Consider the following 27598-nt stretch of genomic DNA (forward strand, 5'->3'; position numbering starts at 1 on the left):
CAAGAGAATTGTGAAATAAAAATCAAAGTATAAATTTTGTTCTGTTTTCTAAATTCTTGTTTTTTCCTTGTAGGATGTTATAATCAAAGATATCTTACTTTTGGTGTTACGTCTTGTTTCTTCCTTGAGATTGGTATATCCTAGTGGTGGAAATTCTCGTTCTATGATTGTGTATCGTATGCTGGATGTAATATATACTATAGGCTTAAGAATTGGATTTGAAATGACTAGAAAGTTACTCTCTGGGGTTCTTCAGAAGTTTTTCTCTTGTTTTGATAAAACTTATTCTGAGAATGGTGAATGTAAAGAATTGAAAGATATCATTAGTTCAACACCTTCTGGTAAGAGGTATCACTTTTTTATCACTTTTTTTTTGGTTAATATTTAAACTGATATATTTTACTGCAAATTTATTAAGATTGAAAAAGGTACCATATGTACTCATTTGTAAGTCAATTTAAATGTAAGTTAATTTAGAAAGTTTAATTTAGTCAAAGCTTTAGAAAGAGTTTTTTTTTTTTTTTTTTTTGGAACTATGTCAAAAGTTCTTTTAAAATAAAACAAAAAACTAAAAAAAGACCATTGGGTCATTCCATAGTGACTAACGTAACATTCGCAGCTGATTTTCTTACTCTTTTTACTTACACCGGAAGTAAAAATAAACTTATTTTGGTTTAATATGCAGATTTAAAATGTACAAGGTGACTATTTTTTATTTCTACCTAGAATTTGAAGCAAAATGAGCGCTGGCAGGTATTTTTTCATCAAAAAAGGCTTCATGACTAATGTAAAATTTTTGCAACCCTGAGAAGCAATGCTTATTTTACAATGCAAATTTTTCTGGAAATTACGCAGGCATTTAAATTGCCGATATCAGGGATGAGATTTTTCCAGCTTTTGCCGGAATTCCTGCTTTTTCTGTTGGCTTTTAAAACCTTTCTTCCCTTTTCCTCCTTTTTTTGCCTCTTTCAGGCCTTATTTTTCTCAAAAATCGAAAGAAAATACAATTTCTTTTAATTTTGCGGTCTCAGATTTCTTATTTTTTTTCTATTCCCCCCCTATCCTCCGCAATATCTGCCAAAAACGTATGTTTTGGAATCATGCCAACGACGTCAAACACGTGCTGCGCCAAAAGTTGCATCCCTCGTTTCCGATCTCAATCTTTTTGCAGCCTGCAAGTATTTCAATTATTTTTAATGTTCAGCGGTTTTTTACTATATGCTACCTTATATCTGCTCATTTTATTCATCATTTCAATAATATTTTTATTTCTTGAATGTATTTCAAAAAATGCAAAAGTCAATCAAAAAATGGGGGCTTAGCATCCACAGTCTCAAATATTATTGAAACTTGGCATGGTTAATTTTTTGTGTATATGCTTTACAGCCTGTTAAAAGTTTTGAGATTTCATGATTAAATGAGGAAACTGCAAGTTTGATTTCGAAATCGGATTCGAAAGTTTTTAGAACAAATTTTGGGTTCCAATGCAATTTTTTGTTGAATTTTGGAATATCATGGCTCTCAGGATCTATTTTGATGCAGTTTTGGATATCATCCCTTTCACGAAATGTTTTTCGATATCATCCCTTTTACGAAATTTTTCTGGGTTTCCTTTTTGCTCTCTGACCACTCTCATCCCTGCGATATATTTGTAAGAGGTAAACAGTCTATTTTAAAAAATATAATTCAGAATTATTACAGATGAATATTTTTTGGCCCTTAATTGTACTTTTATGAAAAACTGTGTGTGACTAAAGTAACGTGACTATCGTAACCATCGAATAACAAGCAATGAATGCATATAATAAACTTTTTGTAATTAATCTCTTGCTTCTGTATTACTTTTACACTTTTTAGGAACCTTTTTTAAGTTGCATTATGGGTCTTTCTTTACTTTTTTTTCCATATTAGTGTAAAAAATTGAATGGAAGGATTCAGTTCAATTAACACAATTTGAAAGTGCGGAAAAAAAAAATAAATAAATAAAGATACTGCTTTTACTAGCTGAATAACATCAGTTTTGGACTAATTAAATCCTAAACATCTCTCTTTTAAAAAGTTAATTTAATACAAGTTGATAGTTGATAGTCACCAAATTCTAGTATTTTGCTGATATACTGTTTATCATCATAAGAAACTCCGTAGTAGTACTTTTCAACGGCATATTATTTTTTAAGGTTTACTGATTCATTGAATGAATAGTGTTGTGCATCCTGAATTACAATGTAATATTGAAAACAAAATATTTGAACATTTTTGCAGAAAGCCTTTTAATTCCAGGTACTACCACAAATGTTTAAATTTCTAAGTGATCATTCATGCATTTTCTGAAATATGCTGCAGCAGCGCTTATTGTCACTGTATCATGTAACATCTTCAAATGTTTTCCAACAAGCTGCCATTACTTCATTCCAATAATAGGTGGAGATATATTTTCTAAAAAATAGACGATCTCCTTTGTTGAGACTGTCTTTCTATTTTCTGAATTCTTTAGCTTGGACTCTTGTGTTGAATGCACAGTCAGCAGAGTACTCATTTTGCTTTACTCACCTTTTTTGTTTTTTTTTAAAATAATTCTTTTAACTGGAAGTATCTTTTTAAAGACCTTTAAAAAGTATTTTTTAAGTAGACAGAAGGTCTGCAATGTAATATTACTGGTATTTTTCACCCTAAATATTTTTAATCAATATAGAATGCCTACTTATTCAAATTTTTTCATGAAAATGTACATTAAATTGAATCAGTTTTAAATATTAGCAGTAAAATGTTACGTTAGTCACAGCTTAAATGTTACCTAAGTCACACTAATTAATTTATATCTACTGATACTAAAATAAATATTTTGCACTTTTTCAGTAGATATAACACAAATGTAAGAAAATAAAAAATGATGTTTGGTGCAATCATCTGGTTTAGTTTTTAAGCAGAAAATAGTACATTTTAGTGACTAATAGGTAAAGTAAATATTTTCAGTGAAATAACCAAACTAATTAAAATACTTATCTTATAATGTATGTAAAAAGAACTCAATTTTATTGGACCAACATTTAATCTTTTAGAATAAACATAGTTCTTTTTAAAATTTGCAAAAAAAATAACTTTACACAAGAAAACTTAAATGCATGTTTTTTGCATATGCTAAACCTTTTTTACAACCTCGCACCTTTAGAGCCAGAAGAAAAACACCACATGAAATTTTTGCAAACTGTTACTGGATTATGTACTAGAATCTATGTATGCTGAATGAAATAATATTTCACAATGAGGGCTTTGTGGAAAAAAATTTCTGAGGTTGAGATTTCTATAAAATGACCCCATTCATTCTGTTTATAGCATTTTTTTTGCAAATGACTTATAGCACTAGAAAAGAGTTGCAAAAAAGTGTATGTATAAATACTGCAAGAACTGCAAATCAGTTAAGCCATAAAATGAAATCTCAGCTTAGCTATTCTGTTATTTACATGAGGGGTGAATATAGTATCACTATGCTGCTGTGCTAAGCACAGATGTGGTATCTGCACATTTTATCAAAATTGAGTTATTGTCACCAGGTGATCGTTGGTAATTTAATTTACCTAAATGTCAAGTTTTTTGGCGATTTGTGAACGCGAAATATTAAAAAAAGTTTTAAGAAAAAAGTCGTAACTGCACAGTCTGTGTAGTTTGCTAAGGCAATTTGAACGTAAGTGACAAATACTAAGCCTTTAAAGTGGTATCTGCGCAGTTACCACTTTTTTCCTTAGTATTTTTTGTAGATACGACTTTTATACCTTAGTAAAGCAGCCTATTTAATAATGTAGCAGTTTACACAGAATATTAAAATTAGTTTACCGTTGAATAGTTGATACAGGTTGATAATAAAAACTAATACAACTTTGCATAATTGTTAAAATAAATATTCAGCTTTTTCTATTTAAATGTTTATTTAAAATGCAATTCTAAAAATGAAATGCATGTAAAATATTCATATCTAACTCTTTCAGGCAAACAAACCGCATTTCATTCTACGGCCAGTAATATTTTTATTTAAGTATCGTCTGCTGTCAAAATTATCTTCATGCTCGGTAAAAATGAATCTAGAAAATAAAACATTATAAAAAACACATTCTTTGAAAATAAAAAACAGAAAATTGTTATGGATTACAGTGTCCAGAGTTTTGAAAATGGTATCTTTCAGAAGGCAGATTCTGTTAGATTTGTATTAACAAAATAAAGCGAAACAACCAAGTCCAAAGAAAGCAGATGTTTTTAGTATTATTTAATGATACTTTGAGCACGTTTTACTAAGCTATTTTTGTCGTATCTGTGCAGATGCCCCTAAAAATGCCTAGTAATTGTCACTTACGGTGAAAATAGCTTAGTATATGAAACGGTTTTGAAAAGAAAATTTGTCGTAACTACATTTATTAATTTTGAATTAAGATTTTTACAAAAATACTCTCTCACAGTTTTTAGATAAGTTATTTACGAAACAACTACCGCAAGTTGAGCATTTAATTAAGTCATAAAGCAAAGAAACGAGTTGTAAAACTTTAATCGTCGATTTCTCATTTTGAGCTCTACTGTAGATACCACATCTGTGCTTAGCACGGCAGTATGGAAAAAATGGAAAGTCAGAAATGGAACTCGGGAAATTTTTTACGTCTAATTAAACAGTAAACATCGTATGAAAAAAAATCAAAACGACTTTGCATGAAAAGCAGGGATTTTTGCGGTGGTTGTACAATTTTTCCCAGAATGTAATCTACATAGCTTATAATCCACAGGTAGCATTCTTTGAAATGTTAAAGAACAAAAAGTTGGCAAATAATAAGCAGTTAGGTTACTTCACAGGTAAAATATCACCTTATTATCATACGTTAATTGACATGCTGATTAATACTTTTTTATTTCTACTAAAAATTAGCTTTGTATTTTTGCTCAAAATGCTTTTTACTTATGGTTTCAGCTAAGTAAAAAAAAACTTTAGCAGAAGATTGAGGGTTAAAAAAGAAAACAAAACATTGAAATAAACCGCCTGCTCAGTCAATTCCAGCCGAGGACTGCAGTTTCGTGCTTATTAGGACTCATCAGCCCGGCATAGGACTAACTGAGCTGGAGGTGGAAAACCTCTTAAGGAAGCCAAGAGTGCCAAACAAACTGGTAGCTAACATAGAATTAGCTCTGACCAGACGAGTGACCGAAACAATGGTTCGGTTCAACTCGAATATTGCAGGCAAGGCAGTTATATTCAGTAAGTTACCGCCCTCCACCTCTAGCTCAGTTAGTCCTATGCCGGGCTGATGAGTGCTAATAAACACGAAACTGCAGTCCTCGGCTGGAATTGACTGAGCTGGCGGTGTATTTCATGTATTTCTGCCTTAGCCTTGGCTATAGGGCGGTAACTTACTGAATAAAACAAAACATTGTTGCAAGATGCTAAAATGCGTTTGGCTTATGCCTATAATTTTGCAAACCTTTGCAGATTCTTCAATGCATTTCATTTGAATTAAAAAAATAATATGTGAAAATAATTTTAAAATTAATAAATTATATTATTTTAATGAAAATACAGTCAGCATTAAAAGATGATCGATGAATTACAGATAATAGGAGCTTTTCAAATGAAAAAAATAATTAATTACTCAACATGCCATTGAGACAACAGGAACTTCATTCTGGAACATTAGAAGCCCAATGTAAGATGCTTTTTTCTTAGGAATTACTGCATTAATGTTTTTCTCTGACAGGTCCGTACCTTTTGTAGAGAAGCTTTAGGGTTGCCTTACAGCATGTAAAAAGTGATAGGTTTTTCCCTTGCTTGGGATCCAATCTAGATGATCTGTGTGGAAAGAGTAACTGTAAACACCAGATCATTTCAAACTACTGCTGTAGTACTGAATAATTTTTTGTACGAATTATTTGGGATAGTGTACAAATTGTTTGAGACAGTTGATAAATTAGTTGTTATTGTTTTCATAACAATAGGAACTATATTCAGTAAATTACCGCCCATTAGCCAGGGCTAAAGCAGAAATACGTGAAATACACCGCCAGCTCAGTCATTTCCAGCCGAGGACTGCTTCGTGCTTATTAGCACTCATCAGCCCGGCATAGGAAAGTGACTGAGCTGGAGATGGAAAACCTCAAAGGAAGCCAAGAGTGCGAAACAAACTGGTAGCTAATATAGAATTAGCAGACCAGACGAGTGACCGAAGCAATGGTTCCGTTCAACTCGAAGATTGAACGTGAGGCAAGATATATTCAGTAAATTACCGCCCATTACCGCCAGGTTTTCCATCTCCAGCTCAGTCACTTTCCTATGCCGGGCTGATGAGTGCTAATAAGCACGAAACTGCAGTCCTCGGCTGGAAGTGACTGAGCTGGCGGTGTATTTCAATAGGAACTAGTTTATCAATTTAGAACTCTTCAAAATTTTGTTAAAGCAGAAAACAACTCAAAATGGATTCTTCTGCAGAAGCTGATATTAATTTTTTATATAAATTTATTTGCTACTGTAAAATAGTTAATAGAGGTTCAGTCTAACCTCTTTTATCCAGACTAATGAGCAGCAAAGGTAATCCAGACGATCAAAAAATCAGATTATCTGGATAGTATGTGTAAGCAACGCAAATCCTTAAATAAGCAGACTTACCGTTTCATTACGACAAAAAACCCTATTTTGGGAAAAAATTGCATAGAATTAATTAAAAGACATTAAAAAATATCAAAACAACTGTGTTCGTCATTTCTTGACAAAGAATTGGTCTATTGTCTTCTGGTTCAAACATTTGGGTTGTTCCAATCAAGCATAGTCATTCTGAGTGCTTTAGTATTATAGTTCAGCTGCGGTATTTTGTTTGCTCAATTCCCATAATTTATTGTACAATCTAAGCGGGAACTGTACATTTCGATTCGATTCGATTCAGAGTCACAACTGACTTCAACTGCATTTATGTCGAGGTCTGCATACTGAGTGCCTTACCTCCATTATTTTTATATACCGATAGATGGCAGCACCATCACCGGATCGAGCAGTTAATGAGAATTTAGAACTAGTCCAAGAGCTAATAGCTACCTGGTACTAGCACCCCCAGAGGTATCGTTTCACTTGGAGGACATTGAGACCACGAGCATATTTAACGTCGCCCAGTCCCCTTTAATGACGACGGTGGGTCTTCGACCAGCAAGGATCGAACCCGAGGCCCTCCGGTCCCGAGTCCAATGCCTTACCGATCAGGCTACCACGGCCCCAAACTGTACATTTAATCAAAATAACAAGCGAATGCATGAAGAACTTCTTGATGAATTCTTACTATCATTTAATTGAAAGTTGCCAACATGAAAATAATTTCTTTTTTAAAGCTGGGATTTTGGTCTGAATAATTGGGCGATCCAGATAAACAGGGTTCTACTGTATATGTATTTTTTAATGTTCTGCACTTACTTTAAAGTACTTAACATTTATAGGCAGCAGTCCTGTAAAGGAGCAAGCTTTGGAAGAAATGAAAGAAACTTTTACACCTGAAATGGCTTTTTTGTCTTACATTCCTTTCTGCAAACTGGCTGGAGGGTAATATGATTTATAAATTTTACAAGACTTTTAATGGTAAAGTGACTTTACTCTGATTTATATAAAGAATGCTCTGGCTAACATATTTTGTTTCATTTTGCCTGTCAGTGTTAACACAAAAAACACCAAGTCTATTACCCTATTTTTGAGATATTGTCAATTTTAAATTTGTGCACTATAAAAAAATAGAGAAAAGTCACTGCAGATGCAAACTCTTACAGTGTAATTGGTTTGTATAATTTAACTGTAAACTGTCTAGTTGAGCGCAGAAGTCCATCAGATATCTTTTGGAGACTAAAATGATTTATTCCTAGTCCCCAAAGCACTATTATCATTAAATTAATGATAATAGTGCTTTGGGTATTTAGTGTAGAAGGAAGTGTAAAAGGAAGTCATGTGATGCACACATCAGCTTGTGCATCACATGACTTCAGTGTGCATCATATGACTACTTTTTAGTGTAAAAGGAAGTCGTGTGATGCACACATCAGCTCGTTTTCTTTTTGTAGTGGTACAGTTATGATGAATATCTGAGTATTAATATATTTTTTAATTAATCATGGAAGCTTTTTATCATAGGAGAAATGACATAAGAAGCATTTGCAGTGAATGAATACTTCTCAAAGAATAATAATAGAAGCCCGGTTTAGACATAGCAACAGTGACTTTGCCAGTTTTGGAAAACCAAATTTATTCTTGTCTTGACATCATGTATAATTCTACAATCTATTCAAATGTAGTGATAAGTTTTTCAATCCATGCTTCAATGTAGGTCTTTTCTACAAGCATTTTTAATGTTTATTACTGTGCAGTGTACCTTTTAAGCAACTACTGCTGTAGTTTTAGAAGACTCCTTGACTAGTAAAGCTTATTCTTTTTTCTTTGAACATATGCTGGAGAATTACTTTAGGGAAATGATGTATAGCATTTTGGAACACTATAATTTGTATGATGTTTTTCCTGTATTGCAAGAAAAACATTGAATTTCGTTGATTTTTAACTAATTTTTTTTATTTCTGTTGTGGGCATGTCCATGAAACTAAGGACATCACAGTAAAAAAAAAACAAACTTTGTTGTATAAGTATTTTAGTATTTTTTCCATTTCATATGAGGTAAAAAAGACTGTATTTTTATAAAACTGTGCGATAAAAGTTATAAACACATTTTTTGTAAGTTTTATAGGCAAATTTTGACAACCCTACTCAGTGCCCATGTGTCATTGTATAAGCGGTCCTAAAAGTTAATCTTTTTTTTCACTTAGGATATTAATTGTTATGTCTACAATCTTATTTTTTTATTGAAATTTAGTTTACATAGGAAAAGATTAGATCAACAAAGAAACTTTAAACTGTTATAACTGTTTTGTAACAATTGTTTTTAAACTAGGCCTCATACTAATGTAACATCAGTCACAAAATTGTATAAAAGTTTGCATTGTTTAAATAAAAACAAAACTAAGTTTTTAAAAAGTCATATTCTCATCATTTATGATGATATCTTTAATATTAATCCCTTAAATATTAGAAATAGTTGAATTTAATTATTTAAAAATTATTTAAAATATGTTTCATCAGTCACAGTAACATCAGTCACATTTATCTTTTTGTTAATAAAACTCAAATAAATTGCTCAAATGGCATTGACTGCTGCAGAAAGGATAAAAAGGAGGTGAGATAAGTTAAGAAATAAAAGAAAACATGAAAATTACATAAAGCAAAACAAAGTAAAAGCTAAAAAAAGCGGATGATAAAAAAATAAATAATTTTAAAAAACCTAGTATAATTACCAAAGTTAGTTCAGAATAAAATTAAAAAGAGAAATTAGGTGAAGAAGTTGAACAAGAGTAGAACAAATTTAAAGTATTGAAGTCCCAGATTTAAATTATTAGCTGCATTACCCCTCTTTAAAATAATGAAACCTTGGTAAAATCTGTTAGTCATTCAAAGCGCTCTTTGTTAGATTTTCACAAAAGAAAACTGCAGCTCTAAAAATTTTTCCAGCATGAAATTTGACAAGCAGATACTCCTAGTCCTTCATGTATTACATTTGAATAAAAGTGTTATATCATCGATACAGAAATATTTCTAAATGTCACAACTTCATGAAAATTTCAGAGCTATCACCATCCAACTTGCAGTCGTATAAAGACTTATATTTCAGTAATACTTTTTTTTTAAAAAAAATTCAGAAGCAGTAGCAGGTGTTTAGCAGCAACCTTTTTTTTTTTTAACACTAAAGGAGGGAATCTCTTCCAGCAGAATATGTTCCAAAATTGTTGATTGAGGTTCTTGACGAATATGACAAAAAAGTGTGTCATGAGAAGTTAGATGCATTGAAACTGTAAACTAAGAAAATTAATAACTGTCAAGATTCAAGCTGAAAAACATTGGAAATAGAGCCTGTCAATGTGGATGAAATTTGTTATTCACATGAGAAAGGAATGAAATATATAACGCAATGGAAGAAATAAATGCAAGAGGACTTTTTATTTTATGAAATACATCAAAAATATAACTTTTAAAGCTTTATAAATGTACTTTTCTTGTAATTTAAATACAATTTTACAATTTTAAACAAAACATATGATAATTTTACTTTCAAGGAGAAATAATTTATAATCGCAGCAATTTATTGTAAATGTAACATCAGTCACAAAATCTTTGTATCATCTGTCACGGGTGTTAAATAATTTTTATATTTTCAGTTTGTAAGTTTTCCCAATAAAACAAAGTGTTTTCATCAAGTCTAAAATCTCTACTCAAGTCTAAGGGAGAAAATTCTGTTTAGATTTTTTGTTAAATAGTTTGAACAGAATTTCAAATTATATATAAGTCATTTTTCTCAATGTGTGTCTCTTCTGCATAACATCAGTCACGTCTTTTTATTTCCCTTAATTTCATACAAAAATTTTTTTTCCTCAAGTCTGAAAACAAGTATGGGGGTAGTGATGTACTATATCATGATATTTTAGAGCAATTTCAGAAGAAACAAAATTTAGTTTCAAGACAGTGTTGAATTTATAAGTTAAAAATAGAGTCAAATTGTAAGGTCAGTCACCGTGGACAGACCCTTGTCCTTTCTATAAAATCTATTTAACATAGCTACTAACTTTCAGTGAAATATGATCACCCGATGGGATTCTACATGTATCTGAGTAGGATCATTCTAATTATTACTACTGTGTATTGTGTGATATTTTTTTAAATATAATAATATTAAATTGATTTTAAATTTTTATTGTGTTCTAATGCAACTAGTAGCAACCTTTTGTTTGCAAAATTTTAACTTTATTTATTAAAATGAAATTGATATTTCTTGCAGAATACATATGGAAAAGACTTTAAAAAATGATGATTTGATAAGGAACTTATGCATGCAACATGATAAAAACACTGCTCTAGCTACTTCCAAATTAGCTTTAGATGGAACAGCAAATAACTCAACATCATCTGCAATGACCCATCATAGAGAACATTCTTTAGGTTTGTTATGTTTTCATTTTTATATGCTTTTTCTAGACAATAGAAAGTCATCTATTGAAAAATATTATTCTGTTTCTTCATTTTAAGTATAATGTAGATGAAACAAATAAGTGTTTTCTGTTTTCCAGCTAGTGAGTAGTTTCGGGACTGAAGTACTGCATAATCTTACAGTTAATATTTAACCCTGCTTTTTTGTTTTACTACTCTCGAATAAAGTCACCAGGTTAACTTGTATTGTATATTTTCAAATTTACTATATGAACTATTTATTATTTATTTTTTGGTTTACTTTTTTAATATTTTATTTTATTTTTAGGTCAAGATGAATCTTTTGTCAGTGGAGTTTTTGGAAAAAATGTAAATGTTGTTGGTAATAGGTTGGATGTACAATTGGGAGAAGAAAGTCATCTTGTAATGGCTGCAGGTGATCCAGTTCCATCTTTAAATACTGGCAGCACATTTAAAGCTCCTGAAGTGCCCAAATATGATATAAGCTTAATAAAAAGGTTTGTATATATTTATGCAATGTTACATAAATAACTGTAGAATTTGTATTAAACTAGCTACTGCTATTCTCCCTAGAGCTAGGGGTAAAGGTAACATTTACCATTCCAAAGAATGAGAATTTGATACTCTGCATTTTTGTACAATAGGGAACATGCATGATTTTCAAACTCAGATGTAAACGAAAGAGCACGAAAAGCTATGTCGCAATATACCAATAACACCTCAACCAAACTAATTTTAAAATAATTAAAACAAGTTTTAAAAGTGATTAGGCAACGCCCCCCGCAAAAACGAAACTATCGGGTGGAAAGAGCTTGTGACATCAATAAACGCTTCCCCCCCTGTGTGCATTCTGCTTGCGATTACATTGCAATGGCGGAGTCCGAGAACATGGAATTAACACATTCCAAACACAACTTTTAAGGCATAGGTTGAATGTGTTTAGAGATAATTAGGGGCTTCATAAGTCATTAGGCTTTGTGCATTGTCCCCCCCCCCTTTAATAAGGATTTTATAGTTATGAAAGAGTGCTCATTTTAAAAGCATTTAGCTGGTAAAAATGGGATTTCATACTTTGAGGCAAATATTGATATTGAACAGAGTTTTTCGCAATACAAGACTTTTGGATATGTTTGATTTTTTAGGATTTAAGAATATCATGTTGATGTTTAAAAATTCAACGCAATTCTGATGTTCTTCAGTATTGTGACTAAAGTTTAATAAGATTACTTCACCAGAAATCTATATGTTTAGTTTTATTCAAATTACATTTTAATTTTGATTATTACCTTGCAAAATGTGAGAAAAAATTTAAATAAATTGAAAAAAAATAATGAAAAAACGCTATGTAAAACCTATTCATCAACCATATATATATAATGAAAGTGAAAAATATTGAAAAGACCACACCAAGAGCCCATAGATGCGCAACGCAGCAAAACTAAAAAGCCAAGTAAATATAAAATTAAGCAATCAGAATTTCAAATATTAAACAAATTATAAATAATAAATGATGATAAAAGGAAAAATGCAAACAGCTATTAAGTTGGAATAGATAAAGAGTGAATCCAGAGCTCATCAGCCGTGGAGGATTCATTAATTATGGTCAAAAGACCAAAATTTTAACTATGAACTAGAAGAGAATGTTTAAGCTCCAGTACATGTAATATAGAGTAACAATGGGCAAAAGCACCACTTGCTAAGCTAAAAAACAATAAACTAGAGCTCAAACCTAAAACTAAAAGCAGGGGGTTTCACCTCGATTGAACAAAAGAAATTTCAAAATTGGTCCACCAGTTTAGACGTTAGAGTGCCATACACAGTCATATCAAACTTATAACCCCTTACTTTGTGTGTTGAGGGTTAAAAATAGTATAGATAGTTAAAAATGAATTCATTTTTTAGTTTTAAAAATACAATTTCTGAGCTCTAGCACCGTGAGAATTAGTTTTTCCATGAACTAGAACTTCAATATCATAGTTCAGCAACAATCTATACCATGCAACACTCTATGCATGATCAATGAGCAACAATCTATGCCTGTAACTAGTCATTTACCTTATTATATAATAATAAAATAAAGTGCAGCATGACATCATTTTTTTTTACACATTACAAGAATGTTAAAACTAATAAAATTCCAGCTATCCAACTTCGGCAAATCATTAGATTGACCTTTGACAAGCCCTTCTTCCGTCATTTTATATGGAAAGTAGTTTTATCCGTTTAAAATAGGAAATTAAACAAAGCATAAATCCTTGATTAAAACCAAGGCCCGGAAGATGATGACGTTATAAAACACTAAAAATGCTCTAAAATAAAACCCAACCAAACTAAAATAAAAATTACCCTAAAAAAAGCAGTTAAAATTGAAAAAATGCTGTTATAATTTTTTAAACTTCACTTCAGGAATGAGGCCAGAATCCCATTAATAAATTAGTTTAAGTATTTAGTTTAAAAATTTTAATAACTTACACATGCAGGGGTCTGACCAGAGGAAATATGGGTCCGTTAACGGACCCTTCACAAAAATCTGATAAACAAAAACGGATCTTTTACAAATTGTTTATTGAAAGAGCAAATCTCAAATCAAAATAACACAGCATGTTTGGAACCTTTTTTAAAGTTATATTAGAGGCGTCAACTTGTACAAAATCTGCTAATTTTGCAAAAGAAAAAAAAAAGGCGTTCTTGTGATGCTCCTGCAAGCGATAAATAACTACTAAAGCCTAATAATTGCTTATTGTTGGTTTCTATAAAAGTAATTAACAGCTGAAAGTCAGTTTAGTTTATAATTTTGCTTGTTTGTTTTATGCAGCGGTGTTGTTGCAAACTTCTCTGAAAAAGTTAATCGTAAGCACTTTTCTCCTGGCTCATGATTTAATAAACAATAACATACAGTGAAATGAACTTAGGACTGCAAATGATAGTAGGGATGGGGGGGAGGGATGAATGTGATCGCTTTAGATAGTGTTACCAACTTTAAACTTATCGCCTACTTAGCATCTGGCACGTGCGATGTTTAACTGTTATTTTGGGAGAAAGTTATATGGGTTTGATTTTTCGATGTTAAAAAGGATAATTAATTTTAAATAAGCTCTTTTATTTATTGTTTTTTTCTTTAGATGCCTACATTTTGAAAAGCGCAATCTTTTTACATTGGATATGAGAATCATACTTTATTATTTTTTCAATCTAACTTCGCTTTATTAGGATGCAAATAAATTAAAAGCCTTTTTATTTTTGTAACAACGCTTATTTAAATTTTTAAACAGGAATTCCATTTTCGTTTATGAGTCAAAAAATTAAATGCTGAATCGATGGTTTATTTTTTATTTATTTATTTATTTTGATTCAATTGTGTCCAGACATTAATGAAATGTTTGTCATAGGACTCTAAAGTGCAATTCTAAAATAATTTTATCAGAAATATTAATTTTACAAGCCGTTTTTATACTTTTGATGCTTTCACTTTGAGAATTGCGATCTCTTTGCATCCGCTTTGGGAATCTGATTTTTCGAATTTTTGATGTTTAGTACGCTTTGTTAAGAGGTAAACAATTAAAATATTTTTTTAAAAATCATGGAGTTTATAAGTTTTAAACGAAATTCTATGCTTTTTAACAATGTCTTGGTTCAAAAAGTTAAATGCTGAACCCCTGCCTGAATTTCTTTATTACTATTATTTTAAATACTATACATATAACATTTCTAGTATAATTTAACATAATGTAGAATGGTAAATAAGTATTGATACTTGAGGGGTGCCCATCTCCCAGAGTGTATGCCTCCCTCCCGTACTCCAATACTCGAAACACACTCAAGAATGATATTCTCAACAGAAAAGAGGGAAAACACTCAACATTAAGTGTCAATGATGCAGTTTACGCCACCTCAAGATTCAAAAATTTCGTTTTTGCAAAAAAAAAAATTTTTTTTTTACAAAATTTGATTTTTCACAAAATTAATTGATTTTTCACAAAAATAATTGATTATTCACAAAAAACGGACCCTGTGAAAAATCCTGGACAGACCCCTGACATAAGTTTTTACTAAGAATCGGCACAGACACTCAAAGCTGCCTTTTGCAAAAAATATAAACGCTTTTGCTTTTCAGTATTGAGAAGCACCCAGTCTTCAGAAATCTACTTCTAAGTAAAGGATTGCACCCAGATTCTGACATGTAGTCAAAGTATAAAAACCTGTTCTTTTTGTTCGTTCCCCGCACTTTCCTTTTCAAAGTGAACAGTGGTGACCATCAACCCCCTCAAATAAGAAGACACAGCTCCTTCAAGATGTACTAGTCTCAAAAATTGAAGATGAAAACTTTTGGCTCATAGATAGATTGAAAATGCCACGAAAATTTTAAGAAAAAGCAAAACGTGCTATGAACATATTAATAATCTCTTAAAAATTCACTAAAGCGGGAAAAACGCCAAAAAAAAAAGCAAAAAAAAAAAAAAAAAAAATGACATGTCATATCCACTTTCAGACCCTAAATTAAGCAGTTAAAAACGTTAAAAAGTTTGGATAGCCAAAAGTAATGTGTTGGGAAACGCATTGTCGCATAGCAGTTGCGGAGCAAAGGAAGAATCCTGTTTTATGATGTGGCACAATGGCTGTGTGTTTTCAGTCATGTGACATTGTTTACAAAAATCACCTTTTTTAATTGCTCTCACCCTTCAGTGAATGATTGTTTTAAATTTTAATGTTGATTTTTGGCATCACCATCATCAAATCTATAAAATACCACTAACTTTATTATATTTTACGACATGGTTTATGTTCCCTATTGTTGAGCAAAAAGGTTCTTCCAATATTAACACAGTATGTAATATTTGGGGTTGATTTCATTTTGCAGTTAAAATGTTTAATTTCATTTTGTACAACAGTTACTGTGTTTCTTAACTATTTGGCATGATTTAGATTTTTTGTAAAATATACATAATAATAAAATAAGTTGTAGGATGCCAGTCATGTTTGAATCTGTACCACTATTCAGTGTTCAGGCATCATAATAACGCCTGAAATAACTCTTTTATCATTTCAAAATGAAAAATTTAGGTGCCATTTCTCTTAAATTACACATGTATGAAGTTGTAAAAAATAGTAATAATAAATCAATTTCATAGAAGTAATGCAAACTGTGTTTAAAAAAATATCAAATTTGTTTATTTTTATTTCTTCACTTCAGTTGCTTGTGATTGTGATTAGTTATGGTAGGAAAGGTTCGATGTGGTCCAAATTTTTTTTAAGGATATTTGACATCTAGAGATGAAAATCTGGGCATAAAAATGATGGGTTTAATCACATAGTACCCCTAATGCAAAAAAACACTTGGCTAACACTGACTAAAATCCCTTTCCACAAGCAAGTTTGAAGGCATGTATTCGTCGCTACTTTTTGAAGGTTCACTTGCAATTATTTTTTTGACATGTTCTTTTGCATATGATAAAAATTGAATCACACATAAAGGCAATTGAGAAATACGGTAGTTTTGAAATTTTATAATTTCTGTTTTTTTAACATTTACTCTATTAACACAAGAGGAAAGAGATTAAAAGGTCCATCAGACTACTAACTGGACATTGCTCTCTTAATAGGCATCTGAATCTGATGGGTTTACTGACAATCCATTGTAGTAGAGGGTGCTAAATTGTAAAAGAAAGCTCAATTCATGTATTGTGTGAATGTGACTAGTATTCTGCCCAAAGATTCAAACATTTAGGATACCATTATTTGGATCCTTGGGAACTGCCTAATATGTCGATTAGACAACTACTGAAATATGTTTCTACTATTGAGCTCTACTAGAGGTCCTAGCGGAGATAGAATAATAGAACACTGGTTGCAGTGCTTGCGCTCTTTTTCACTTTATACTTCATTCACAAAAGACAAATGTATCGAGTCCATAACATGATTGCAAACAAGCAGTTAATCAATGAAAAAAAATTAAAAAATATTTTTTCCCTTTCAAACTACATCATTTAAATGTATAGATATAATATTTATGAACTGAAATTTTATAAGGAAAGTTCACTACATTAAAATAGTTGCTGATTTCACAGATAATGTCTACTTTATATTAGCTAAAAATGAAACAATGTTGCTTGTATGTAGAGCCTGTAACATGCATTATATATCCCAATATTTCCTATTAGTTTTAAGTAAACTTAAAAAAAATTCGATCTGTTAATAAGTAACTAACGGTGAACATTGTAAATTCCCCAACATCATTTCAGTGGGTTAAGTTAGACATTTTAAAATATTGTTGACACATGGTCTTTGGCCATTTTTGGCATTCAAACTGTAGTAAGTCAAAAATTAAGAATGGCCAGCTGTAGCAAGTGGGCAAGCTGCCAACACAGACCAACGATCCGCAGTAAGCAAAAAGAATCAGAAGCCCAAAAGTGCTTGGAGGAGTTAGCTTTTATTGCCCCTCTCTGTCCATTAATGTCATTTCAATGACCTTTTTGAAGCAGTGTTCACCTTCCCACTCTGCATCGGTAAAAATCCGGTAAAAATTTATTTATGGCATTAACCATTTTGTCTTTACTCCTTGTTCAATTATGCAACTCAAACTTTTATCCTACTGGTTTGAGCTACTGGCACAATGAGAAGTTGGGGGAGTATTGACAATAACTAGTGTACATTTTAAAACTTAAGAATATACACTGCCAAAAGAAAAACTTATCTTGCCAATGAAGACACTACAAATGAGTTGAGTGCAGAGTTGCACAAAATAAAATACATTTAATTATAATATGTGTTCAAGAACTTTCAAAAATGAATTTTAACCCTACAGTTTTCTTAACTTAATATTCTTCATTGTATCTCAATTTGATTTATAGTTTGTAATTTTGAAATCGCTTTCATGAGATATCCATTTAAAGGAAAATGGACAACTGTCAAAGGCATTTAAAAGGAAATTGGCTTGCTTACTGGGAACATGAAACAGGAAGAAGTGAAAAGGATTGTCATTTTAATTTCAAACAGATCAAACTACAGACTTTTATAGGTAAAGTATTTATAAAGGATGATATTTTGTTTTATATGACAGCTGTTCCAAAGATAGTACAAGTTAAATGTGGTTTAAAAAGTTGTACATACAAAAGGCTTAATATTAATAGGATAAGAAATAAAGATCTAGATAGGTCAAAAGGTTCAAGTCTGGTATAATATGCAAAAAAAAAAAAAAAAAAAAAAACAACAATCTTTAAACTGATAGTTTAACTAACTTTATTCATTGGAATTTTTTGTAGTTATATTTCTGTTTTTAATTTGATAACTGAATTTGTTAAATTTATTGTTTGCACTTTTTTAAACATTTTTATTTACTCCAAGAAATCTTGATTATAAATTTTTATATCCAGTACCAAGGTACAAATGTTACTGTTGCTTTTGTTCAACCAATTGATCCCTTGCTCGCATATAACCTCTATGTGCGCAAAGTTTCTTGCATTTCTAACAGAAATTTATGGTTTTTCCCCTATATTTTGTAGTCCCTTCTTCCTATTTTTCCAACCTTGAGCTTCAAACACCGTAATTTCTGCTGAAAACATGTCTTTTGTAAACATGCCAGCATCAAAATTACATGCCTTGTTTTTAGATTTCAAACCTTAAGCATTCTGAAAGTTTCAATTATTTTTGAAGCTTGTTAGTATAGTAACATAGCTACTTTAATTTGGTCTATTTTATTCTTTACCTGTACGTGCATAGATTTCAAAGGTTTATTTATTTCTTAAGTTGATTTTAGTTGTTGGCCTAATCGGCCAAGAAATAGGATTTAACACTCATAGTCTCGGATTTTGATGAAACATCTCATGTTTGTTCCTCTTGGTGTAATTAAGAAACAAGCAGAAGAGTTTTGACGAATCTCAAATGGTTTATGTGTTTCAACCCAGGGGTGTTCACAAATATTTTGGGGCCCATCACAAATGACTTTTTCAGGACTCCTCCATATCGTTTACCCCTACGTCCCTACATATATGAGGATTGTTTTTAAAGTAAGTACCATTTCAAAATGAAAAAAGAACAGGTACAGGGTACAGATAGAGCAAAGAAATTTATTGCACAAAAATCTACCTCCCTTACGTTATTTTTCGACATTGCGCCTGTTATTTTCCAAGCATTTGTCATAGCGTGGTATAGGTTGTTATGTACCTATTCGTAGAAAGTTGTCACCTGTGTACTCAACCATGGGGTAACATGTTCCCTGAGCTTATGATTGATGTTGTGCCAACAACCGCCAGGAAAAGACTTAAGATGCCGAAACAAATGAAAGTTCCTGCGATCAAGGTCGGGGCAAACTGGAGGATGTTCCCGAAGTCCTGTAAGAAGCCTCATGGTTATCTACACAGGGGCAACTTTCTACAAATAGTTATACAAAAATCTGTGCCACGTATGATAAATGCTTGGAAAATCCCAGAGCAATGTCAAAAAACAGCGTAAGGGTGGTAGATTTTATTCAATAAGTTTCTTTGCTCTATCTTTACTTGTTCTTTTTATATTTCAAAACATTGTTTACTTTAAGCATGTGCCTCGTATTTCACCCATCATTTTAAACATCTTGGGCCCACTTCAGGCTCAGGTCCGGACCAACAGGTGTCCCTTCTCTCCCCTGTGCACGCCCCTATTTCAACCTGTTGAAATATTTGAAATGTCGATGTTTTTCAAGGTCAGATGAGAGAACTGCAGTTTGTTCTATTATGGGAAACTAATTGTAAAAGATTTGTTGATCACAAATCAGCATACAGTTTTTACAAGCATAATTTAATGTTTTGTTTGAATTTGTCCTTTTAAAATTTATTTCTTTTATCAAATTTTCTTATTTTGCGGATTAGTATAAATTATTATTATTAGCAATTTACCTATTTTTCATAGAAATTACATAATTTAAAAGGGTTAAATATTTACTTCAGGGTGGCGACAGATCAGGGAAATCAGGGAGATCAGGGAAAAGTCAGGGAACTTTCACTCAGGGAAAAATCAGTGAAATATCAGGGCATTTTGAAAAAATAACAAAAATTCAGGGAAAATTGATGAAATGAAGAAAAAAAAAATTCTTTGCAAAGTGAAGTATTTTTATTCCCTACGAGTTTTTCACCAATTATTTGTTTTAAAAAAGTAAAATTAATGCGGTATGATTATACACTGCCCCATATCTGTGCATCTTTTTTCCTCAAGGTCAAAGTATTCAATCTTAGGATGAGCTTCCTAAGATTGCTTCTGTATCTGTAAAGTTGTTCATTTTAGCTAGCTTGAATTTTCTTTCTAAGCATTCCATGCTACGTAAAATAAACAACCCTACAGGCAAAGAGGAAGCCGTCATTATTGATTTTGCTCCCTTACCTTTACTCATTGTCTTGAAGTATTTAGCATGACTGTTATCACAATTTCAAGGTAAAATCTATGTTTTTTTTAATAATGCTGGTAAAATCTTAAAAGTTATCACTTAACGTTTTTAATTTAATAGCTAAAATTAAATTTTGACTGAAAATGAATTTTTTTTTTGCTATTGTATTATTTGCTGTCACTTCAGATTACACGAAGGGCTTTTTCTTCAGACTTTAAAACTCTTTTATTTTAAAACCATATACATATCTATTTTGAAATTAATTATTGTTTTTGCATTTCAATGTTGTTCATTACTAAAGTAATCTTCGATTTTTTTTCGACAACTAATGAAATCATTTGAAATTGAGTTGTGTACATCAAATAAATATTTTTTTTTTTTTAACAGTTAAAATGCCCTATTCATTCATTAAAACCTAAGTTCTTGATTAGAGAATAGCTCAATATGACTGGTTGTTGAAAGATTTCAATTTGTTTTACATAAATATGTCTATTAATGATTTACGTAAGTAAAACTAAATTACTTCTATACTTTAACTATTACTTATCATTCTTGCAGCAACAATTACACTGCTTGAAAATTCAGTTCAAGATTATTTCCATTTAAATTTTTTAGTTGCATCATGATTAGATATGTCTTTAAGAATGGTTTTGATAATTTCTTAAAATTCTTATGTTAACTGGTTCCTGGAAGTAAAGTATTTGTTTTAGATTTCCTATAAAATTTCTGTGTGGAAAATTAAATGTACTGTTTTTACCCAAAAAAAAGGAGCATCTTTTCAATATATATTTTTAATTTACAGCTTAAACCGTTTTAAACACTGCATTTTATTTAATATGCAATGCTTTTCAGGTAGGGCAAAGAAAGAAAACCATTATCATTGGTAACGTAAATCAGGGAAATTTGGTGAACTTAATCAGGGAAATCAGGGAAAAGTCAGGGAACTTTTTTTTCCAGTTCCTGTCGCCACCCTGTACTTGTTTTATTCATCATCTGTTTTTAAATTAAAATAAAAAATGTATTGTTGAAAAATGTTGTGAATACAAAAATTAAGAAATAAAAACCATATTTAAGCATGGCATTATTAATAAATAAATGCTCTTGAGATAATTGCTTTCTGTATTTGAGATAGAAGTAAATCCTTTTGCATCCTGCAGTTTTTCTTATCTTAATTGATATTGTTTGCACCAAAAAATCCGCGATTTTCCGGTTTTTGTCTTTTCTCTTTTATTTCCGCGGTTTTTATGTTGTGAAAGCGATTTAAAAGCCAAATTTCAAAGACTGCTTATATTGGTCACGTCGTCGGCGAGACAACGTGAAGTGATGTTGAAATATTAGAACTGTAGGCTACGATATCCTCACAATGCCGCATAAAGGATATAGAGAGATATCTGCAAATCAATAACGTGGAGATATCGTTTTTACTGTGTCGTCACAATGTCGTTTACGATATCGCAATATCACACCCTGTGCCGGATAAGACATTGTGGAATGTCGTGATTCTATAACGTAGCGATCTAGGGATCTTTGCAAAAATTTTAGTAACTCTGCCAAATCTTGGTTGGTAAAAAAATTCTTTTTTTTTTTTGGCAAAAGAAAAAAAAATCCTAATAACTTGTTGTTTTTCGTTCAAACCAGGTTTGCTTTGGTTTACAGAGATGAGATTTTGCCAGTATTCTGGCTTTTCCATTTTCTTTTAAAGTCTTTCCTCCTTTTTTGCCTCTCTCAGGCCTCATAGCGCTCTTATTTTTCTCAAAAATCGGAAAAGATTCAGATTTTTCTTAATTTTTGGTCCTCGTTTTCTTATTTTTATTTTTCTTCTTTGAATCTTTATCCTCCGCAATATCTACCAAAAACGTATGTTTTGTAAATGTGCCAGCGACGTCAAACAGGTGCGGTGCCGAAAGTTGCATGCCTCGTTTGAGATTTCAATCTCTTTGCATCCTGCAAATATTTCAATCATTTTGAATGTTGAATAGTTTTTTAGTATATGCTACCTTATATTTTCTCATTTTATTCAACATTTCAATAATATTTTTATTTCTTTAATTTATTTAAGAAAAAATGACTTGTCAGTCAAAAAATGGCTAAGGCTTAAAATCGCTGTCTCGAATTTTATTGAAACTTGCATGGTTACTTTTTTTATGTATTTAAGAAAGTGTAAAAAATAATTCATGGTAGATCTCAAATGGTTTAGGCTTTACAGTCTGTTAAAATGTTTGGAATTTCGTGATTACAAGAAGCAGATGCAAGTTGTTCGTTTGATCCCGAAATCGTATTAGGAAGTTTTTAAAACTAAATTTTGGGTCCCAGTACAAGGAAAAAGTTAACTAATCATTTATATATATATATATATATATATATATATATATATATATATATATATATATATATATATATAAAATTAAGCAATCAGAATTTCAAATATTAAACAAATTATAAATAATAAATGATGATAAAAAGGAAAAATGCAAACAGCTATTAAGTAGGAATAGATAAAGAGTGAATCCAGAGCTCATCAGCCGTGGAGGATTCATTAATTATGGTCAAAAGACCAAAATTTAAACTATGAACTAGAAGAGAATGTTTAAGCTCCAGTACATGCAATATAGAGTAACAATGGGCAAAAGCACCACTTGCTAAGCTAAAAACAATAAACTAGAGCTCAAACCTAAAACTAAAAGCCGGGGGTTTCGCCTCGACTAATTAGGAAAACAAGTTCCGATAATTAGCCTTTCACGGGATATATATATATATATATATTCAATTCTTGCTATGAAAAGTATATTCTACCACATTAGGAAATTTTAGATATTTCACTCTGTTGTGAATTTTTTCTTTACGAACAAACCTAATTTTAAAATTTATGTTCTCACTCGTTCAGCACTATAAATTTAAATGTTTTTTATGAAAAAAAAAATATATTTATCTCTAAAAAATATGAAAATTTGACACTATTGTGTGATGCAGCCAAGATTAACTTCTGACTCCCTCAACTTTTGTTCAAGGACTTGGGTTAGAAATTGTTGCCTCTTTTTCAAAATTTAGATTTATTTAGGCATAAGCACTCTTGCAAGAAATAATGCAAGGCAGCAAATTGTACAAAATTCTTACTTATAGTTAATTAAATATGTTTTACCTTTAAAACTGGTAAATTAGCCATTTTTTATTGAATTTTTGAATATCATGGCTTCCACGTTCCATTTTGGATCAGATTTGGATATCATCCCTTTTGCGAAATTTTTTTGGATTTCTCTCTTTTTGCTCTCTGATCACTCTCATTCCTGGGTTTAAACCGGGTTCTTTTGGTTTAAACACTTTTTGTAAGAACAATTTTATTTTTGGAAAGTCATAAAGATTTTATGAATTAATTGCTAATGGATGTTTAATCCTCACATTTGTACCTAATTTCTTAACGATAAATTAAGAATTCAATTCAGAATAAAATCTTGTAATTTCATTTCCTCATAAGTAGAAATTTTTATAGGGGAAATATTGTTTGAAAATGTATAATTACTAAAAGAATACTGCTCATAACTGGACCTTGATGTAAATGAATAATGAAAGACATAATTTATTCTGAGAGTTAAGACATGTTAAATTATTATAAATAACTTTGAATGAAATCATGTAAATTAATTTCCTCATAATTATGGTTTTTAGGATAAACAAGTAAATAAAAGTAAAACCATGTACTATTCCATATTCTTAAGCATAGAAAGTATTTTGCAGTACCTACAAATAAAACACAAGTCTGATATGCATTACATATCTTTGAAAGTCAAAAGATACACATATTTTGTTTGAAGATTTAAAAAAAAGTTACAGATCATGAAATAATTACCTGATAAGTACCCTTATACAAATATTGTTAATAGGCTTTGAGAAAATCATTACTTTCATAAGACAAGTTCTGAAGTCTTTCCCAAGCCTATTGTATTCCTTATTTTTGATTGTACAAAGGCAAACAATAAAAATATTCTTTTAACATATTTCAATAATGAAGACTTTTTCAGAAAATAATAATTATTGATTCTTCTACCATGAACTTAAAGTTTGACTAACACAAAAAACAATTATAATTTTAATTATTTTTCAGCAATTCATCATTTAATCATTTTTATGCAAGTTTAAAATTTTTGTTAAAAACTAGGTACATATTTGATGAAATTGTGCGACAAAAAGCTGAATCTTTTCAGTAAATGTCAAAGTATCATAATGTTATTCTATAAACATGGTGTCTAATGATTCAAGTTGTGTTTAATAAAATGGGATTTTTATAGCATTAGATGTTACAAAAGTAATTTCTCCTGATTTTTGGGCGGCTGTTGCAAATTGAAAGTGGTAAATGGAATTGAAATATCTGTTAAGACCTTAAATAAATGCAAACTTATTTTATTTATTAACTAGCTGCATTGACCGGCTTCGCACGGTCTACCTCGAATGTAAAAGTCATGTCGAGTGACGCTTTCCCATCAAAATAATCATTCTCAAAGAAAGAAAACGGCAAATCAAAAATTCCCGAATAAGTTTAACGCAACCCTCGATAAATACAACAAAATCATAAAAAAAAGAAGAAAAATAGCCAAATAATAATCAGAATTGGCAATTTTTACCTTAAAACAAAAACAAAATTTTATTTAGTCACAGCCGAGAAAAAAATGTGGCAATCTTCTGAAAGCTAATTTAAAATGAGATCGCACAAACGATGGTTTTCTGATATGAAAATAGAGTTCCATTAGGCTTAAAAGTGCTTTTTATTTTTTTTCCGGTGATTTTACAGCCTTTTTTTTTGGGGGGGGGGAGAATTGTTGGATATAATTTTAGATGTTATAGAGCTAATAGCCTACAGCTAAGCTGAAAATTAGGCAACTCATTTCCGACTGAAAATTTGAGGGAGTGGTCTGCCCGAAGAAAATAAAACATGAATCATTCTTTACACTGAAAAACATTTATTTAACATATATTAAAAAAAATGGTTACAATACAATAATTTGGTCCTCCGAAGAAAAATTAAATTATGTTAAAAAGATCTTACAATAAGTCCATGCAGGTGTCAAAAAGTCCTGTCGATGTTCCATAGTGAATCCCCACAGGTAGATGGACGGCATCGCAATCTCCCCAGAATTGCAAGCTGGTCAGTTCACACCTTATGAGCCAAGTTCACCATATCAGGGAAAAAATATCGAAGATGGACACGATCCTTTTTCCTCGGAGACCAAACGACCCACTTAGATTTGACTGTAACTTTTCACTTTTATGGACGTTATGGCAGCACGCGCTTCCAAAACTGAAGACATCAACAGCGAATCATTCAGAAAAGATCAGACCTCACATGAGAGGCCAGTAGCAAAAAACTTATGATGACATGGACGAACACATTTACAAACACAAACAACACAAGACGAGGAGACAAGTGAGAGAAAAAGTAGCGGTGATCGAGCTATGGCCGGTCTGCGTATTTATAGCCAGATCCGACCTTGCTTGTAACAATATGACGTTACCTTATTTGCATATTGCAAGAACAACTCAACTCGAAAAAACGCAGCTTGCAGGTTGCACAATTCTTATTTAATTTGACATTCAGCACTCAACACCTCAACATGGTTTTCTCATGTGATCGACATGTGCTCTGTCGGAAGTTTACCGACGTCTGCCGAATGACGGCAACCAATCATAGCGTGCCACATATTTTTCCGAACACTTCCGATTCAAACTCGGACATTTGAGTGTCGGTGGCAGGTGGATGGGATTTCCCGTGCAAGGTTTTTCCCGGAATGGCAAAAGGTAAGTTACATTTTTTTTTTTTTTTAAAAACAATATTGGTGAAATCCTTCAAGAAACAAAAATAAAGGCATTTAGCCCAACAAGAATTCGTAGAAACTGAATGAAGGGGTATTTTTTTCAGACTTTCGAATGGCACTAAATTTGAACTGGTTGGATAATTATTTTGGGTACAAAGAGCCATTTAATGCTATTTCCGGTCCTTAAAAATTAAAATTTGAACGGTTTGGTGTTTTCTTGGCATTTGAACCCCCCCCCCTTACGTTCCTTCTTGGGTGCCCAATTACCTTCCCGCCAAATTTTGTCGCGATCCGCCATAAACTGGATTTGTATAGGGAACATACACACATATTCTCTGTTTTATTTATATCAATTCGTAGCACTTCTTCTCACTCGAGCAGAAAAAACTATCAATTAATATTTAAAAGGCAGTACTGTATCAATATGATATAATTTTGCATAATATTAAGAAAATATATGTCCACATTTTAAGCTGCGTATATTTTCCTCTTTTTTCTTTATTTATTTATTTATTATTTAAAGTACTTTTTAAACGCTTCTTCCAAATTGAATTTTTATCATTACTCTTATTTTCATCAAATATTCAAATGATTTTTTTTGCAATTCAAAATTTAATGTGCAAGTATGTTATATGCAGTTAATAGAATTTATGAAGCTGCTTTATGTGTTTATTAATGAAGCAAATTATTTTACTCGTTACAATTTTCCAAAGATGAGAGGCTGGCCAATTTCATAGTAGTATCTGTCTGAATTATTTTATTAAAAATATTTTTCATATGTACAATAAAGACTTCGTTCTGGGTTAGCTTACATCTATCATTATTTACAGGTCATTGTGGAACTGTAAGAACCATTCAAGTTTTAGACAATGAGAACTCATTTTTAACCAGTAGCAAGGACAAGACTGTAAAACTATGGTCTTTGAGAAGCTGTGGTGATGGTTCAGCCCAGATACCATGCCAGTGGACTTATAATCAGCATAGAAAATCTGTATTTGCTGTTTCATTTCTGGATTCATTGCGTTTAGTTGGCTCTTGTGACAGCACTGTTCATGTTAGTATATGCTTTTTTGCATAATCTTTTCTTAATCATTTTTTCCACTTTCTGCATCATGAAATCATTAATAATTAAATAAACGAAAAGTTATTCATTGGGCATTGAATAAAGTTAAAATTAGACTCAGCACAGTTTAGTGTTACTTTAAAGTAATTTTCAATAAAGGAAGCATCCCTTAAGCAGCAACTTAAGCCTTCCCCACTTCTCCCAAGCAATTTTGTACAAGTACAAACTTGTGACAGCACCTTTGCCACCTTTTCATAGCATGCTTTTCAAATATTGGGTGTTCATACTTGACTGTTTTAACTTGACATTGAAACTATTATTATTTGTTATGTCGT

The 27598-nt window shown here is 31.2% G+C and overlaps 1 protein-coding gene across 1 annotated transcript in view; it reads left to right on the top strand.

Moving 5' to 3' along the window:
• Window positions 1-27598, top strand: part of LOC129231111 (WD repeat-containing protein 81-like) — a 110163-nt gene that overhangs the window by 67279 nt on the left and 15286 nt on the right. Inside the window, 6 exon segments of the mRNA XM_054865358.1 lie at window positions 74-341; window positions 7450-7552; window positions 10875-11035; window positions 11352-11541; window positions 17935-18059; window positions 27031-27254. Coding sequence (XP_054721333.1) covers window positions 74-341; window positions 7450-7552; window positions 10875-11035; window positions 11352-11541; window positions 17935-18059; window positions 27031-27254 — 1071 coding nt within the window.

The sequence above is a fragment of the Uloborus diversus genome, chromosome 10 (genome assembly GCF_026930045.1).
Source record: "Uloborus diversus isolate 005 chromosome 10, Udiv.v.3.1, whole genome shotgun sequence".
Lineage (NCBI taxonomy): Eukaryota > Metazoa > Arthropoda > Arachnida > Araneae > Uloboridae > Uloborus > Uloborus diversus.